General features: G+C 39.3%; 1 protein-coding gene across 10 annotated transcripts in view; it reads right to left on the bottom strand.

Annotated features, from left to right (window-relative positions):
• The window catches only part of HDAC4 (histone deacetylase 4), a 459,989-nt gene that overhangs the window by 284,980 nt on the left and 155,203 nt on the right, over positions 1–19,806 (bottom strand). For 8 of the 10 annotated variants that reach the window (XM_027823219.2, XM_043525826.1, XM_043525825.1 and 5 more), the window contains one exon: positions 13,143–13,214. The exons of 1 other annotated variant lie outside the window; for it this stretch is intronic. In XM_027823219.2, coding sequence (XP_027679020.1) covers positions 13,143–13,214 — 72 coding nt within the window. Of the gene's footprint in view, positions 1–13,142; positions 13,215–17,673; positions 17,843–19,806 lie in introns of those variants that run through there. One more of the 10 variants, XM_043525822.1, reaches the window with a different exon arrangement.

Here is a 19,806-nt window from a genome sequence, read left to right as displayed (position 1 = left end):
TCCCAGTACAGGTCAAACGTGAAAACGATTTTGGACAGAAAACGAAGTTGCTCTCATTAGCTTTTTCTAATAAAGTTATTCAAAGAAAGGTTTGCATCACACACACATACACAATCTGTAAAGAGTTGAGTTCCAAACACTCTTCATATTCTCAATGTCTGCTGAGACTCAAAATTATCACTGAAGGTCCAAGGTCCCAAAGAAGTTGCTGCTCTAGCTCCTAGCACCTCTTGTCTATCCTTGATATATGCTGGCAACTCAGGACTTTGGAAAAAATCCATTAACGGTACCATCATAACGAAGATCTTTGTGAACATGACGAGGATGTGGCCAGGATAAAAATGAGGTTTGTCCTAAAACATGTGGCTCAGAGTTGCCATGAAGAATGTGTTAAGTAGCTGCTACAGTTGCTGCTGAACACTCTGAGTACAGATAAAGTTTAGCCTTCTCTTAGAATTTTGTTAGACGTTTCTATGCAAAATTGGCTTATGAAATTTACTGGGTAGAACTGCTGTGGGCATGAGCTTCTTCCCAGTTTTAAAAAAAACGTCTCTAGCAAAGGACATTAAATTGTAAGCATATTCTGTGTGATATTCCAAACATGTAAATTAGATAATAAAAACTTAGGACTATTCTATAATGAAGTACTTCTAATCAAACATGAATGATTCATCCAATATGAAATAGCTGACAAATGGCAAATAGAGGGAGAAATGAGTAACAAAAGAGTAGCTTAGGTCAAAAGGTATTAAGCTTAAGCAAAATGAAAGGATATTTAATTACAGAGAGTGTTCCAAGAAAGAACATAGGAGCCTTTGGTTTAAGGCTGACCTCAAATTACTATCCCAGGGGCAAGCAGGGGCCCAGCACCAGCCACAAGCTTCTTTCAGGAGTTGGCTGTGGCATGAGTCTACTCAAGTATAGTGTACTACAGTGTACTCAACAAACAGAAAATTATCCAGTTCCCAACAGCATTTAGCGTGGAGCTGACAAATTTCTGGGGCTGCTGGGAGGTAGGTTGCAGAAAACTTCACTCTACCACCTCATTACTCTTCCTGGGCCAAACCTCCTACCAACTTCTGCTGTCACATCCTTCTCCCTTCCCAACAGGACAGAAAGCAACAGGGGAAGACAGGGGCTGGGGTTGGGCAGGGAACCCACAGTTGCTCCATGATGAAGAGTCAGCTGGTTTGTCACAACAGGTAGGGAGAATGAGGGTAGATATTCGCTCAGGGACCTTCCAAAGTCTGTAGAGCAAGCAATACAGGAAAAGGAGGGGGAAAGGAGGAAATTGTAAGGGGAAGTGGCTCATGTTTCCACTCAGATCTTAGCACCTCTGATTTGATGAAGATACCATATCTCATCTCCAAAGCCCTTCACAGTAAAAGTCAAAACAACACTTGATGGCTCAAGCTGAAAAAATTCCTACATTTAATCAGGTTATCCAATGAAAAGCTATGTTGCCATTCTTGTTTGGGTTGGACCTTGCACCTTCCAGCACAAGAGTAGGGGAAGGGGAGGAGAGTATTCAAGTCCTGCATCAAGGCCACAGCTCAAAACAAGTAACTCTTCAGAGCAATACATGGGAACTGCTGCAGTGTGTTACAGGTGATTTCAGGTAAGCCATTAAACTAGGGATCCCTTTCCGAGTAATATCAAAAACACAAAGCAGTGGTACTCAAGCTTCAAAACTTGCAGAATATAACTGTGACAGAACATCCCACCTTGTGCAAAATGAGCACAAAATCAAGATGTTGAGAACAGAATTAATCAAGGAACCAAAGGATATGACGAGAAGAAATTCTTAAATTGCCTATAACATCAATGCTATGAACCTGGGTAACAACCAAGAGAAAGCAGAATTGCTCATTAAATGAGCATAAATTAGATTTAATTGCTATTACCAAAACCTGCTAGGATAATTCACACAAACAGAATGTTAAAATCAATGGTTATGACCTCCTTAAGAAGGATCCAGTTGGCAAAAGGGAAGAGGGAGTGGTACTCTATATCAAAAATGGAATTACCTGTTTCCAAGTCACTGATAATTCAGAAGAAAATGAACTTGAATACTTATGGATCAATGGCCTAACAGATAAAGCACAAGATGAGTTGGTGTCTGCTACAGACCACCAAATCACACTAGGGAACATGAGGACTTCCTCCTTTTGCTCCTATCTATAATTGGTAGGGAAAATAACTGACTATGGGGGACTTAAATTTGAGAGACATATGCTAGAGGTTTCATGTTACCAGTGCTAAAATATTCTTGGAATTTCTAAACATTATAGATGACAATTGCCTAACTCAAAAAGTGTGGCAGCCAACACAGGGGAATTCTTCATTCCTTGTGGTAACAGATAATGAGGAACTGATCACAGAAGGTAGCTTAGGTACAACTGATCCTCACTTGATTTATAACACGCAAGCAAAATAAAATCTAGACCAGTAAACAAAAAAAAAGAGAGCGCACGCGCTTTAACAGGGCCAATTTCACAAAGGGAAAACAATTATAAGCCAAATCAGATGGGAAGAAGTATTTAATCAGAAAAATGTAACTGGCAATTGGAAATCATTTAAGAATGCATTACCAGATGCCCCAGAAGCCACAATCCACAGTTAAGGAAGAAGGCTGCGCTGGTTAAAAATCGACATGGTTTAGAGGGGAAGGCAAGGGGAAGTTGATAGTAATGAATATAAATCAGAATTTAAGAATTACAGAAAACTTATAAAAGAAGCCAACGGACACAAGTATAAATCTATGGCCAACCAAGTTAAGGATAATAAGGAATATTTTTTAAATATATAAGGAACAAAAAAATTCTGGACAATGCTATTAGTTCTTTAGTAGATAGAAATGGTAGAATTATCAGTATGACTGCATTAAAGGCAGAAGTATTCAATAAATATTTCTGTTCTGGATAAGGGGAAAAAAATCAAATGATATAGTCTCATACTGATAACTCTCTTTCCATTCCACTAGTATCTCTGGAGGATGTTAAACAGAAGCTACTAAAGTTAGATATTTTAAAAAAATCAGCAGGTCCAGATAACTTGCATCCAAGTTTTGAAAGAGGTAGCTGAGGAGATCGCTGGACCATTAATGCTGATTCTCAGTAAGTGTTGGAACACTTCTTCCAGAAGACTGGAAGAAAGCTCATGTGCCAATTTTTAAAAAAGGGTAAACAGGATGACCCAGATAATTACAGGCCTGTCAGCCTGACATTGCTCCCAGGCAAGATAATGGAACACCTGAGACAGGATTTGCTTAGTAAAGGAGGATAATATAATTAATGCAAATCAACATGTGTTTATGGATAATAAAACCTGTCTAACTTGATATTTTTTCTGGTGAGATTACAAGTTTTCTTGATAAAGGTAATAGTGTTGATGTAATATACTTAGACTTCTGTACGGTGTTTGACTTGATACCCCCCAACAGTTTGATTAAAAAATTACAAAGATATTGAATTAACATGGCACATACTAAATAGATTAAAATCTAGCTATACAATAGATCTCAAAAATGTAATTGTGAACAGGGATCATCATCAAGCAGGTGTGTTTCCAGTGGGGTCCCAAAAGGATAGATTCTTGGGCCTACGCTATATAAACATTTTTATCACTGACCTGGAATGAAAAAAAAATCACTGAAAGTTTGCATGTGACACAAATATTGGGGGAATGGTAAATATGAAGCAGATCCATCATTCATTGTGAACACTCTGGATCACTTTGTATATCAGGTGTAAGTGAACAATATGCATTTGAATATGGCTCTGTAAATGTACACATCCAGGAACAAAAAATGTAGGCCACACTTATAAGATGCAGAGTAGCAGCCGTGTTAGTCCGATGAAGTGAACTGTAGCTCACGAAAGCTTGTGCTCAAATAAATTTGTTAGCCTCTAAGGTGCCACAAGTACTCCTGTTCTTTTTACTTATAGGATGGGAGACTACCCTGGGAAGTAGTGACTTCGAAAAAGTTTTGAGGGTCACAGTGGATAATCTGCTGAACATGATCTCCCAGTGTGACGCTGTGGCCAAAAGAGCTAGTGCAATCTTGGAATCCGTAAACAAGGAAATCTCGAGTAGGAGTTGAGCGGTTATTTTACCTCTCTATTTGACATTTGTGCAACTACCACTGGAATACTGTGTCCAGTTCTGGTGTCCACAATTCAAGAAGGATGTTGATAAAGCAGAGTTCAGAGAAGAGCCACGAGAATTAGTACAGGATTAGAAAACATGCCTTATATAGTAAAAAGAAAAGGAGTACTTGTGGCACCTTAGAGACTAACCAATTTATTTGAGCATAAGCTTTCATGAGCTACAGCTCACTTCATCGGATGTGAGCTGTAGCTCATGAAAGCTTATGCTCAAATAAATTGGTTAGTCTCTAAGGTGCCACAAGTACTCCTTTTCTTTTTGCGAATATAGATTAACATGGCTGCTACTCTGAAACATGCCTTATATAGTGAGACTCAGAGCTCAGTCTACTTGGTTTAACAAAGAGAAGGCTGATTACAGTCTATTAAGTTCTACACGGGGAACAAATATTTAATAATGGGCTCTTCAGTCTAGCAGAGAAAGGTATAACAGGATCCAATGGCTGGAAGCTGATGGACAAATTCAGATTGGAAATAAAGGTATAAATTTTTGTCAGTGAGAGCAATTAGCCATTTGAACTATTTACAAAGGGTCACGGTGGATTCTCCATCACTGATTATGCTTAAAATCAATTCTGGATATTCTTCTAACAAATCTACTCTAGAAATCATTTTGGGGAAGTTCTATGGTCTGTGTTATAAAGGAGTTCAGACCAGATGATCACAGTAGTCTCTTCTGGCCTCGGAATCTATTAAAGACTGCATCAAGAAGTCATGTCATATTGCAACCGGAAGAATAACATCAGTTTAATACCTAGGTACTGGGAGTGAAGAGGGGTTCATGCCTCCATCCTTTCCCCCTTCCCGCCCTCCTCCCCCCAACTATTATAAGGGGATATTGTTCCTCCCTTCTCAACCCTTCTATCTACCCTCTTGCTGGTCTGGGGGCTTTTCTTCTCTTCCTTGCTTTGTTTCTCTATTTCTCAGTTCTGCGAAGAGGGGAAAGGAGTAATGAGAGGTAGCTTCAGTGTGTCAGATGGGGTGGCTGACACACTGTTCTGATTTTGCGTTCAAACGCCTTACCCTGAAAAGCTGTGTAGGTGATAAACTCTGATGTCCTGTTCAATATGTACTCTCTCAGTAAAACAGTTTCCTACGCCCAAGGCTGAATGCTGTTGCTGAGCATGTAACAGTTGTATTTGCTTATGTGGTCACTGGACTACACAGATCCAATTAATTATGAATCCCTGAAGTATGAAGTACCATCACAAAAATCTATTCTGGATCAAGCCAAATCTTTTTGTGGAAAAATATGCTGTGAATAAAATATTTTTTTCCAACTTGAGGCTAACTCTGTGGACTATCAAAAGTAGCAGATACTTTCCTGTCATGTGTTGTGAAAATTTTTTGCTAAGGAGTTTTGATAAGTATTACCAGCATAAAATCCCATGTTGAATACAACTACTGAACTTTCCTGCTGTATTCATTCTTTAGAAATTATTAAAGCAATTCCTTAACTGTATGGTAGAACTGACAGTCAGAACCTAGGAAAGTTTAAAGTTTGATCATGGTCTGAATCAGGGGTTCTGAATCATCTCAAGTGAAAAGCAGAATACTGATGGAACATATGTTAATTATATGTATCCAAACAGTACTGTCCTTGCATGAAAGAAATCAGAGCCCGGTTCCTCTGACTTCCATTTTCTCCAGCAGGGTTGTAGATCCAGGCAAAATAAAGACGTTATAATTATATATATAGAAAGTAACTGATAGGTCACACCTGAAACCTGAAGAATTTCTTACTGAAAAATTCTTAAGTTCAGGACCAATTCCCCATGAAATATTAATCAGTTATTTTTCACTCATGGCAAATTAACGTCATTTTTAGAAAACCCAGAAGCAATGAGAACCAATTACTGATTAAAGATGTAAATGATTCTTTAAATTTGTGTTCATATCTTTAATTTTTCTTCTTCCCCTACAAAATCTGAAAGCTCGGTGTAAATACTGTCTTGCATTCAAAGGCCCTCTTCTAACATTGCTTTGCAGATATATAAATACAAATTCACGTTTTAGATTTTTGGGATAGAGAGGCAGGTGTGCAAGTCACACTTCTGTGCCCATTCAAGACTGTGGTGAAACCAAAATATCTGCAGTGGATCAACATAGGGAATTTTAATAACCTGAATAGGGAGGGGTAAATAAGCAACCGGAGCCTTGTTGTAATGGGAGGAGAGAGAGAGAGAAGTAGCTGAGGATATGTATTATTCATCCTATGTGAATTGTACTAAGGCTTAAAAATAATACTTAACATTTAAATGCTGCTTGACATTTTCAAAGAGGCGAGCAATTATTAATTAATTAACCCTACAACCCCTGTGAAATAGGTAAGTGTCATTTCCATTCTTGTATATGAGGAAATGGACACAGAAAGGTTACGTGACACATCCAAGGACAAACAGCAAGCCAGTGTGTGAAAAAATATTAGAATTTAGGAGCTCCCAGTTCTCAGCTCTGTCCTTATTCCACAAGACTAGGCTGCCTGAAGACTAGATACTATGACAATCAAAATGGGGTCTGACGAGATTTGAATCCAGAAAGTGTACTAGGAAATAAATATATAGGACAATTTCTGTATTCAAATCTCATCAGACCCTTGAGTGTAGGAAGGAGTTATCTTAAGGCTGACATAAATAATTAATTTGTTTTAAGGTGGAAATTGTAATGAAAGTTTGGCAGTCCAACCCTGCCATTTTTCCATCTTATGCAATATCATCTAAAAATGCCACCCCTATGTGATTTAATAAACATACCAAACCTAGGGACACAAACAACCAAACAGCAGTAGAGGCAGAGGCCGATGATACAGGTATCACTAGATAACAATATAGTCACTAATGTTAACAAGTACACTTGTTTAATTGGGTTACCACATGGATGCCAACAAATGTGTCGTTTTACAGTAACTTGGCAGTTAGCCTTTGTTACCACTGTAGGTTCAGTCTCCATGAAGGATATGCCATGTACTATACAAAGTATAATAAAACACTAAGCTTGCTCAGCTTGAGAAATCTTCTGGAGTGTTAATAATCCTGTGTGCTATCCATTTTAATCGTCTCCTTTCTTGAACAAGACTAAGTAGCTCTGAGTATCCAAGAATTCTAAGTGACCTCTCTGAAACCTGAACCAGGTTCAGAAAAACACAGTGAACTGAGCAAACCTCTGCATTTTCTTTAAAAGCTTTTGGAGTAGAGGAACTAGAGGCAGTGATCTGATAGCTGGAAAGTTTCAATGCACTGAAAAGGCACCCCATTCCTTTTGGATATCTAAAGCAACAAAAAGAGATGATAAACTTCTGTCCATGCTTGACAAACTGCTCTATTACAGAGTCCATCCCCTTGTGATGGCCAATTTCTAAACAGCTGTAGCTTTTTAAAAAAGAATCTGTGAAAGTGACTGGTTAATTAGGTCCAAGAAGAGGCTGAAGCAAGGAGCTGAAATTTCATGCATCCTATTGCTATACCATAGGGGTTCTCAAACTGGGGGTCGGGACCCCTCAGGGGGTCGTTAGGTTATTATGTGTGGGGTCGAGAGCTGACAGCCTCCACCCCAAACCCCGCTTTGCCTCCAGCATTTATAATGGTGTTTATATATTAACAAGTGCTTTTAATTTATAAGAGGGGTTGCACTCAAGAGGCTTGGTATGTGAAAGGGGTCACCAGTACAAAAGTTTGAGAATCACTGCTACAGAACTTTTCTTTTGCTGAACTTCTTTTAAAGGCATTATGCTGCAGTCTCAGAGTCCAGGAAAACTTCCACAGTAATATGCTGACAAATTTTGACTGTGTAAGCTACTAAGACAGTAGTAGAATCTATTTTTTTCTTTGCTTACTACCAATCCCTAGCACTTTGTGGGGACTACTCTGTATCTTGGGCAGCAACAGGCTTTGTTCAGCCTACTGAGACAATGCTGAAACCTCCCATCTCTGGTCTGCTACAGTCACTACAACCACCAAGATTCTCCATCAAACCATTGAGGAGTGGTGCTTAAAGTTGCTATTGCTGACAATCATCTTGATATACCTTTTGCACTACAACATCCATATTACAGAGTAAAAGCATCTGTTAGCTATGCTTAAACGCTGTTCTAAATACCTGCTTTATAAGCAGCATATTATCTCCCTCATTAACCAACTCTTTTACAGTGGTTGGTATGACATGTCAAAGTAATTGCTTTGTTCCTTGAACGCTATCTATAAAAAACACAGCCAAAATGTTAAGGAATGCGTTAATACTTTCCTGGAACAGACAAACTCAGTCAATGTACTGGAATATGCTACAAGGACACACCCAAGTCACCCTTAAACCCTACAGATCTGTCATGACTTGCATAGTAGATCAGCTGTGGGAAAACTAGTGCCAATTTGCACAGTTTTGCTACTCAAAGTAAAAACTTTTGAGTTTAAAAAGAACATGTTCCCATGGTGCATTCTAGCATTTTCCTGGGAAAATTATATACACCACATTGTTTTCATACTTCCAGTAGTAGAGAAATTGCTTAAGATTACTTTCAATTGTAGCAAAATGAGCAACAATAAAGTTTACACTGACAAGAAAACTACTTCACATAAGTGTTTCCAGCTTAAACGGCATGAAACGTGATTTTTTTAAAAAATCATACTCATTCTAGTGCTAAAATGAAAGTACACTTAATGTAGACCAGTGATTCTCAACTTTTGTACCGGGGACCCCTTTCACATAGCAAGCCTCTGAGTGTGGCCCCTCTTATAAATTAAAAACACTTTTATATATTTAACACCATTATAAATGCTGGAGACAAAGTGGGGTTTGGGGTGGAGGCCGACAGCTCACAACCCCCATGTAATAACCTTGTGACCCCCTGAGGGGTCCCGACCCCGAGTCTGAGAACCCCTGATGTAAATATTATTGTATTTGATCAAACATGCAATGAGGGCATTCTACGAAACATTATAATATTTGATTTAAATCCTGAAGAGGCTTATCTATATATTTTACATAATGCATCAATTCTGATTAAAATGTTGGAGATTCTAGTTTTACAATGAAAACCTCAAAGCAGCTTTCATTCAAGTGGCATAGACAGACATCATTAGTACTAGCTCACACATTTTAATATATAGGCTAAACTCCTGTGCGCAGAACCTCACATCCTCACCATTGATCCAAGTTCATTGAATAAGCAGACTGACATCTAGTGAACATCTGAGAGCTAAAACACAGACACATGTAAAGCTATTTCTCAAGCTATGTGCGTTTGGTTCATGCTGCTTCAAAACCTAATCGGTTTCATCAGAAGACCTGAGAACTGCCTATTAACTTTTCTGAATTCAGCAAATAAAAATATATGAATATATATATATGAAAAAAATTCCCTATTACAAGTATAGCATTTTTTGCCTCCCCTAAAGTTGCTACTCACTTAAAAGTCTTTTAGGTCCGCTGAATACTATTGTAGCATTAATGTGCTCCATTAGTTTGAAGACTAAACGAATTTCCATCTAAACTTATTTATATATCTTTTTTAAAAATCAGCAAGATCAATTACAAATAATACCATTTCGAAGAGAAAATGTTTCCTTTCTTCACAATCATTACACATTAAGTCTTCCATTAACCAGGAAGAAAAAGTTATATTTTAAGAAATAATTATCCCACAAATTAGATTTGAACATATACATATGAAAGTATTTTAGTTTTGCTATGCCAGTGACGGAACTACAGAAAAATGTTTACCTAATCCACCTCTAAAACTCAAAGAAAATGTTCGTTTTATATATTTAAATGATGTACTTGAAGGACACTTTCATGCAACTTTGAACATAGTTGTTAAAAATAATCTCTTCTCCATTATTTATAACGCCCTCTTAGATACTGGAAAATCACCTGTGCCTGACAGATTTTAGCCTCTTCCGAAACGTTTTCTTCTCTGTTCCTAATGAAGCAGAAGTCACCATTGCTTCATTTATACTTCTTTCTTGTAATGCAACATCATGAATCACATCAGCAAGGATATGAGCAACTTTGGAAATTATGTTTATTAAATAAACTGCTACTTCACAGCTGACACAGAGTTTACATACTGTGTTATCTTGGTCCTGCAAAATGGTAGCTTTAAAAAAAACCCATATTGATCACAATTACAATTTCTTGTTACATCTACAACATAAGGTAGATGGAATTATGTTCCTAAACTGTTCTTCAAAGCCACTAACAGATCAGGTTCCAGCTACATTAGAGACTGCAGGCAACATTTTCAAAAGTGCCTACACTACTTAGGCACCTAAATTCCACTGAAATTCGATGGGAATCAATGAGAGAAGTTCCAAAATCACTTCGGCCCTTTGGACTATTTCACCCTGCATCTCCATCAATTGCATTCAGGATAGTTATAGCCCTGTCAGTCCCTGGATATTAGAGAGACAAAGTGGGTGAGGATAATCTTTTATTGGACCAAGTTCTGTTGGTGAGAGAGACAAGCTTTCAAGCCACACAGAGCTCTTCTTCACTTCTGGGAAAGGTACACTCCCAGCATCATAGCAAAATGCAAGGTGGAACAGACTGTTCACAATAAGTAGTTACCACATATTTTAACAGGTTTCAGAGTAATAGCCATGTTAGTCTGTATTTGCAAAAAGAAAAGGAGAACTTGTGGCACCTTAGAGACTAACCAATTTATTTGAGCATAAGCATCCGATGAAGTGAGCTGTAGCTCACGAAAGCTTATGCTCAAATAAATCGGTTAGTCTCTAAGGTGCCACAAGTACTCCTTTTCTCTTTTCACATGTTTTAAGGTACCACTAACCCCCTCTTTTTGTTTGATGACTACAGAGATGTTAACATGACACTCTACCTTGAATAGTCCCTTACAATATGTACTAAATATTTATACTAAGCAATCTTGTCCACCTTTCATTTTGCTGTGATGCTGGGAGCATACTTTTCCCAGACCTGATGAGCTCTGTGTGGCTTGAAAGCTTGCCTCTCTCACCAACAAAACTTGGTCCCATAAAAAATTATCCTCACCCACCTTGTCTCTCGAAGTCATTTGCACTCCTTTATGACACTGCAGATCACAAAGGCCAGACTGAAGCATTCAAGACACAGGGACAAAGCATTCTCAGCTGAGAGGATCTGGCTGTGGAATGAATCTTCAGAGGAGAATACAGAAATCCAGAGTCCAGCCGTCTTTGGGAATGATAAAACATTGCCCTTCAATAAACCTTTTCCACCATTACCAGAATGACCCTGATAGCATCTACCAACATGTCTTGCCTGCTCAAAGGTATTTTAAGCAAAGCTTTTTATAACCCAAAATGGAAGAACCAAAGATGACTCCATTAAGTGCACTAGGGAATTTACTATCACCAATGTAATTGGTGTGAAAGGCACACAGAAGCTATGGTGATGGGTGACAGTACACAAACCTAAAGGTAAACAAATAGATATAGCTAGATAGTGCCCAATGACCTCTACATCCAAAATAATGTAATGATTTCACTTATATTTGCTTGTCCATAAAAACATGCTAACCTATTTCTTATGCCCTCCTTGCTGAAACATGTCAACCTAGCCCTCTGGTCTTTTGATTCCTGGGAAGTATGGAACAAAGCTCTCTCCTGTCTTTCATATAGTGCCACATGTTTTACAAGGAGGGGTTAGTTTTTCTGCAAAAATCTCTTCCTTGATATTACGAAACCCAAGAGCATCCTTGGGTGCTTAAGAGCAGGCCGGGTTTTAGGAAAACATGAACTTGTAACCTCAGACAATGGTCAGGATTCATGTATCACAGGTGACCAGGGGTCATCAGTGACATAAAACCTCCAGTCTGCCTCAAACAGAGAGGACCTGAACATTACTGGTAATTGCAGGCAGGCGTAATACTATGGAATATTTTAAAAACTCTTGTGATTTTGGTGCCTGGTGAAAAATGGATTAAGGGCCTGTGAAAGCTCTCTACAGAGAGACTTCGCCATCCCTCCCATGAAGAAAGGACCTGAGGGAGGGAGGAATAGGCCAAAGTGAATCCAGGATAGCCTTTTTTCTATAATGCTCTGCTCCGCAGCATATAGCTGATCTTCAGGCTCTCAGCACTTCTTAGTGGAACCCAGATGCCTGCAGCCCAGCAGACCCGCAACAATACCATTCCCATTGAAGACTGCTTGTGCTTGATGCCAAAATCATGTCTTGTCCCTCATAGACAAGCTTTTTAAATTCCTGGTGTTTCTACTGGGGAAAAGTCAACCAGGTTTGAGATCTCTATCCATATTGCCACATGACCCTTGACCATGAAAGCCCGGTACTCCAGCTTAAAGATAGCAGCTGTGGATTTGGAGACACTTTTACCCAGTACCCACCGATGCCATTGATCCCGGGGGTCAACATTCTAAGAGCTGTGGGAATTCTGCACATTAGAAAATCAAGACCCAAGAGTGAGAATTCTCCCAGATGGTATCTTTAGAAAGAATCCTGTTTAATTAGTTCTGCCATCCCCAATCAATCATGCTAGTCTCTACCTCTCTGTCAGTCCTCTCTGATAAACAATGGCATAAGAAGGCACTCTGCTCCTTGCTCCTCACTCTTTCTCCCCAACTCTTAAGGAGCAGCAGCTCAGAGGCCACTTCACTTCGTAATTTCCTCCAGCCTGTGAGAAGACCAGTAATTCGGGGGCTACTCTGCTCTTTGTCCCCCCCTCACTTTCTGTGAATAACCTCGCAGCTCCAGCCACTCTGCTTTCTCCCTGCTCCCCTAATAAAAAAACCCAGGAGCACCTGGACTGTTCTGCTCCTCGAGAAGAGCCAGCAGATCCCCAATCATACTCACTTGGTCAGCATTTTCACTCACCATGGAAAAGTGACTTTTTCCATAATCATGATCATTCAATAAATTTACAGCTGTAATCTGCTAACCCTTTTACAATAGAAAATAAGACAATACTCTCTCTGTATGCCTTTCTTCCTGGAGTAACACTCAACAGAAATGTATTTTTCTTCTTACCAGAACTGGGCATATGGTTCACTCTAGGTGGATTTAGCAGCTCTACTGGCTGATCTCGGCCAGAAAGTCCATCTGGAAAACACAAAAAGGATTTGACATCATCACCTGTTTGTGGAATGTCTAAATTAGTTCAAATAACCAAAGTCACTAAGAGAGCCAGCACTAAGGATATGCAGACTAAGCACCAAGCAGCTCAAGGGTTGGGGGGACGAGGGGCCTTTAATTATTAGCATGTGTTTGGAAGGGGGCAAAAATATTCCTGCTTAGGGCCCACAATAGGCTAGCACCACCTCTAGTCACCAACTAATTATCAATGCAAAGGGAGAAAAAATACCAATATCACAAATCACTTTAAACAATGACGCTCTAAAGTCAGCACCATAACATTCTCTATATGAAATCTACTTTCATCTGTTCTGCTTTGGTTTTTATTTAGTACTTAGTTGTACTTGTCAGTCTTGCTACTAAAAAGGTACAATAAATAAGTCCTATCATTCAATAAATAAATGGCTATTTATTTTTCTATTTAACAACAGTATGGTGAAGTTGCTAACAGACCTGGGAGGCATATTCTAAGAACACCTGTAGTATGCTGAAAAGATAATAAAGAAAACAGAGCGCGTTGCAGGAGATTAAAATGCACAGACATGCATCATTCGCCCTGTTTTGCACTGGTTTGGATGTCAGAAAAAGCACTTTAAAAAAATCACAATTTATTTTTTATGATATGTAGAAGTCCATCTTGTCAAAGCATTTTTCTATTTTAAAGATTATGCCTTCCATACAAAACAAGTTGAGGTATAAACAGAAGTTGTTACAAACTACAGCACAATGTCACACCAGACTTCTTGACTTTTGCCCAAAAATGAAAGAGCAAACACCTGAAGTATTTGTTGACCATCCAACTATGTCCCACACCCACTTCCCCACTTTTTTTGTTCATTCTTCTCCAACATCCTGCTGTCTTCTATCTTCTAATATCATGTGAATCAAGCTATATACAGTTCTAGAAACATCAAAGCAGGTACCGTCTCTCACAGTCAAATCAAAAGACAGTTTGATAAAATGAGTTTATCATTTAGATGTTAATGTTTTTTCATTACATCAAGAACACTGGCTCATCTTTTCTGCATACTTTCTCTACTCCAAAAAGTTTGAAGAGAAAATGTAATTAAAAGTCCTATCTGTTGTTTGCATCAGTCATCTCTTAGTACCACTTTCTATTTGGTATAATCTCAGCTACAACATGTCAATAAAATGAGCTGTGTCATGAGCTTTTCTTTTAAAATGGAAGCAATATTGCCCCTCGAACACATGCCAGTTAAACAGTTTGCGTGTTCGTTTTTTATTAAAGGAAATAGAATAGCCAGTAAAATAATGGATGATCCCACAGCTGCAGTGGAATGACTATGAGAGATCTGTGTATATGAGATTGGTGTTTGGAGGACTAGGTTCTGCTGAGGGTTAATCTGGACAAGACACAGCTAATACTAAACTGGAGAAGGGAAATGGGAGAACTGGCTAAACTTATATCAACATTAGCAGCAGGTGGTGTGCAATCAGTGAACCAGGCTCACAGCTTTGTGGCTTTATTAGAATGAAGGTTCCGTAGCAAAGAGCCCGCTGTTCTACCTGTGATTAAGAAGGAGAGTGCAACGTTTTGTTTGGGATGTGGCACTTGGTACGCTTATCTATGCATTTGTCACCTTGCCATTAGACTACTCTAATACTATTTAGGGCTACCCCTCAAATTATTCAGAAGCAGGAGACCCTCCAGAACGCAGGAACCCACGTATTAAGCAGAGCTTTGCACTCAGAATAAATGTATTCTGCAAGCTTTGTGTAGGTTTCCAGGTGGCATTCAGGGAACTGGTCTTCATTATTTGGATCTGGGTTACCAGAGTGAAGGCCTCTCCTTCCTCTACTACACTGCCAAAAGCTTTAATCATCAGAGATATTAAAAGTGAAGCTATCTCAATACAGAAGGAGGGCGCTGGTGGCAGAGGATTCTCTGAGAGCGCCTCCTGTCTCTGGAAGGACTTCTCCCCACCCCCTCACTCTGAAGAGGTGGGGAACCTTTATTCCTATCGCAGGCCACTGACCCACAGAAAATATCACTCATGGGCCACACACAGCCCCGCGGCGGGGGAGAGGGGGGCGCAGAAGCTCGGGGATTCCCCTAGGCTCCGGGGTGGGGCCAGAAATGAGGAGTCTGGAGTGCAGGAGTGGGCTCAGGACTGGGGCAGGGGGTTAGGGTGCGGACTCCGGCCAAGCAATGCTTACCTCAGGTGGCTCCTGGTCGGCGGCGGGGCTAAGACAAGCACCCCCACCACCGCCCTGGCCCCGTGCCACTCCCGGAAGCAGCCACGATGTGGCTAGGCAGCTCTGCGCAGTGTCCATGCCCACAGGTGGTTCCAGGCCAATGGGAGCTGCAGGGGCAGCACCTGTAGGCGGGGGTAGGTGAACCCAGACTTGGAGTTTTCTTGATCGCCCCTGCGCTTAGGGGCCACCGACCGACCAGCCTGGCACCCTAGCTTCCCCCCGGCAGTGGGGCAAGCTGGCGCTTGCAGCTCCAGTCCCACAGGGGGGCACTGAGGCTCAGGGTTTCCAGCCCGTGGCGCGGAGACTTGCCACAGGCCAGATGAAATTAAGCAGGTGGCCGGATCTGGCCTGCAGGCTGGAGGTTCCCCACCCTGGTCTAGAGTTTTAGTATTGGAGACATGCTGATCTTTACGCAGGGTATTTGGACCGTGGACAGAATTACAATTAGCCACAGTTATTTACTGGCATAAGATAGTTACAGTCTGGGGCCAGCTCAGATTGTAATTGTATGGATTCTGCTACTGACTTAAAGGACTTAGGATTTTTTATTATTGTGAATGTTAAGTTTTAGAAGAGCTGTCTGATCTTGTGATAGATATTTCTAATATCTTTTTATATATCTAAAGAAGAAAAATGCACAAATAATTGAGTTTTCAAAAAAGCCACATACCAAAACAATTAAATCTTTTTGTTACTCTTTTATTCAGCCTCAATAATATGCTCAGTTCAGTACAAGAGCAAATTTGTTTTAAAAACCTCTTCCTTAAAACATTGAAACCTTAGAAGACAGAAGTATATTGAGTAAGCCAAAGTTTTTGTTTTTATAAGTTATGAAATTACTATTTAGCATGGAAGAAAGTGAGTTACTAGGACAAATTTTCATGGAGAGGACAGTAGGTTTGCTAGCAGTTAGAAATACATATGTTTGATTCTGAAACATACCTTATTGATATCCAACTCAAAGTTTCAGAAACCAACCTAGAGTTCACCAACACTTTTAAACAATTTAAAAAAATTAAAAATGACATATTTGAAATTTCAAAAAATCCTACTTCCCCCCCCTTAAAAAGCCAAAAAACACAGACACCCTTCTGCTTCCCCCTCTCTATCCCACCCATAGCTCCCAATGCACCAAAGACAACAAGGCCTTGACAGGGGACAGTGCAAATATTTAACAAATGTGAAGAATAACTGAAGTGATGCTATGATGAGGGAAAAGAGGCATTTCAATTCACTCGTCCTACAGTATCTAGATAGGAGTCTCATGACAGTATTTTTTTTAAATTGAATTGGCTGAAAACAAATAACCTATACTACTTTTACTTTTCTCGCTACTCCTATAGAAAGAAAACTGCAGAAAAAAAGCTAGCACCAGAGACAAGACCATCAACAACACACATGAAATAAATACTACATAGATACATAATCCTATTGTGTTGATGCTCTATGTCCCTCCACTTTAACATTAATTCTTGAAATAGACTCTTGGCAAATACACCAGATTCTCCCCACTTTAGTTCCTGGAAGTAACATTCTCCCTCTTTGTTCATATCAGCCCTCATCTGAACACCTGGAAGGGATTCTAGAATTCTTTTGTTAACTGGGAGAAATGTAACAGTGATTAAATTTGTGGAACAGGAAGGGCTGTTTCAATGGTTAGTTTAGCGAGCTTAATGGTTGGTGATTACATAGGATGGAAATGATGCACTTTAATTATTATGGACTGTATATTAAGTTATGACACAGGCACCTAGAGCGGATAGATAGATATTTCTGTATGGGTCTCAAGCAATAAAATGACAGGTTTCAGAGTAACAGCCGTGTTAGTCCGTATTCGCAAAAAGAAAAGGAGTACTTGTTAGTCTCTAAGGTGCCACAAGCAATAAAACGTTCAGTTTATATGCTTATATTTGATCTAATACTCTTGCTAAAAGGATTAGCATAAAGAAAAGTTTGTAATTACCATGCTTAGAAAATGTAGAATCTACTTTCTTTCCTGTAACTTAACCGCCCATGACATGGGCACCTGCTGTTTTGTAACAGATCATGACTACAACAAGGAACTTACTCCCCAGATTCTAAGCACAGAGCTCTCTCCCTTTCCTCTTGTATGAATCTCTTTACTTCCCACTTTTTAAAATATATCTGCAGGGTTTTAAGGAAGGAAACCCAAGGGAAGACTGCAGAACCTTACACACAAATGTCATACCAGAGGAGGACAGCATGTCCGTTTTACAGGCTTCCTGACTGGAGACCCCTAGAGAAGTGTCTACTTCTCTGAGTGGCAGGGAGACTGATGAATTAGCAATACTCTGAACACTTCTCCCTGCCAGGATGAAACTGAGAATCTCAGGGAGGAGGAGCCCCTGTGCTTGAAAGATGAAAAGGAAGAACCCAGTAGTAATGGATCAGGATCATCTCCATGAGTTTTAACTCATGTTCCATTTCAACATCAAACCAAGGGTATGGATAATATGCAATGGGATGATCATCAAAACAATGTCAATGATAGCCAAAACAAAGTAAGTTATCCTTTATATTAACTAATTTTCTGCTCACTGCTTTATAGAAGTAAGGTATCTCCTAGGCAATTAATTCCTCATAAAAAGCAAAATCCGTTTTTTTCACCTGAAGTTTTGGTTTTGCCTAGCACTGTTATTACCTGAACAGGCCAGGCAAAGCAGAAATCCTTCTTTTCCCATTTCAGCCATAACCCAATAATTGAAAAAGAGCAGTTGAACATAATAATTCAGCTGTTGCCAGGACACTAAAAATCTCTATTTTAAATCAGCAGACAAGCACAAATCTGGTCTGCCCGGGGAAATCCATTTTAGTAGTAAGATAAAGATATAATAGAAAGCTAAGTTTTGGGACCAAATAGAAAACCGGGGCCAGAGGACATTTTCGATCAAAATTATATCATACAACTTAATACTGTCAATGTATTTGCTACAGTAGGAATTAACATTAACACAGTAAAATGTGTAATGTTACATTGAAAATACACATGAAGGAGCTTGGTCATGTATCACTACAAGTTAGCTGCTGCATATTAACCACAATCACAAAACTAAATAAAAAATAGAAAAGCCAGGTGTCACCTCCCAAAAGCAATTAAATTCCCTTAAAGAGATACTCAGGAGTTTCCAAAAAGCAGCTCAGGAAAAAATTTCTAACAAGCACTACAAAAGCTACTCTGATCTATTGGTTAGGGTTTCCACAATTTTTGCTGTGAAGATTAAAATTCCACAGAATGTTTTTAAATATGCATGTCTACTGCTATGAGAATATTTGAAGACCATTATTTAAAAATATTTTAAAAAAACAAGTTACCATGTGTGCTTGAAAGAAGAGATTTTTTTTAACCATAACTGCCAAATCAAGTCAGATTTTCACCAGATAACAAAAGACCATACATATCCAGTTTAAGAGCTCTCTTCCCTGCAAAATATCAACATTCTTCCTCCTCCTTCTGGAGTGCTGCAGCTAATCAGAGAAGATGAGAAAATTGGCTGGATTGTCTTCGCTCTCAAAAAAGATTTAATCATACCTGAGCAAACATTAAATTAAAAAAAAAAATTGAAACAAAATCATCATCCTGCCAACAGCAAATCTAGTGAAAGTTTGAGAAAGCTATGAGCAACTGAAAAAGGGAGCCGTTGGAAGAGGACTGATTAGGCAACCTTACAGCTGTGACTACACACTCTAGGTATATTAGAGAAAAAACTGTAAAATGTTTTTTAAAAGAAAAAATGCGTGACAACAGCCAATACAACATACGTTGTGCTACCACACTGAAAATAACCTGGCAGTCTTGATGGAATTTTACTTCAAATCCTGAATAAAAAAAGCATTTTCTCTGCTCCTGCTGAGCTGCGTTCCCTTCTTACCATGGTTACTTGAGATGTTCAGTTCATAATTCTGATGACGTGTAACTGACCTTTACAATACAAGAGAAATGCTTTTACACAGTGTTTTATGCCAACATTCATGAATAAGCGAAGAGACAGGAGACATTCTGGATTGAAAAATGAATAATAGTTTCCGTTACCAAAATTCCATCAAAGACATTTTAACCCTTTCTCCCCAGCCACCCAAATAAAACAAACAAATACAATCAGATTAATCCAGGCAAATTTAATTGAAGAGGGGGGGAAAAAAAAAAAAGAGTAGATATTTCTCCAGGCTGTTTTACCAAGTCACCTGTACACCCCAGTTTCTTTGTCCTCTCTTTCCCTTTGTGTTCTCCAGGAGCGGGAGCCACAGGAGAGTAATATCTCATGCCAGAGTTACACATCCCAGAAAAACATGGAGGGGACGGGATACAATAAGTGATGCCTCA

This window comes from Chelonia mydas, chromosome 11, assembly GCF_015237465.2.
Source record: "Chelonia mydas isolate rCheMyd1 chromosome 11, rCheMyd1.pri.v2, whole genome shotgun sequence".
Taxonomy (NCBI): domain Eukaryota; kingdom Metazoa; phylum Chordata; order Testudines; family Cheloniidae; genus Chelonia; species Chelonia mydas.
Note: the sequence above shows the minus strand (reverse complement) of the source record. Positions and strands in the feature narration are given on the sequence as shown.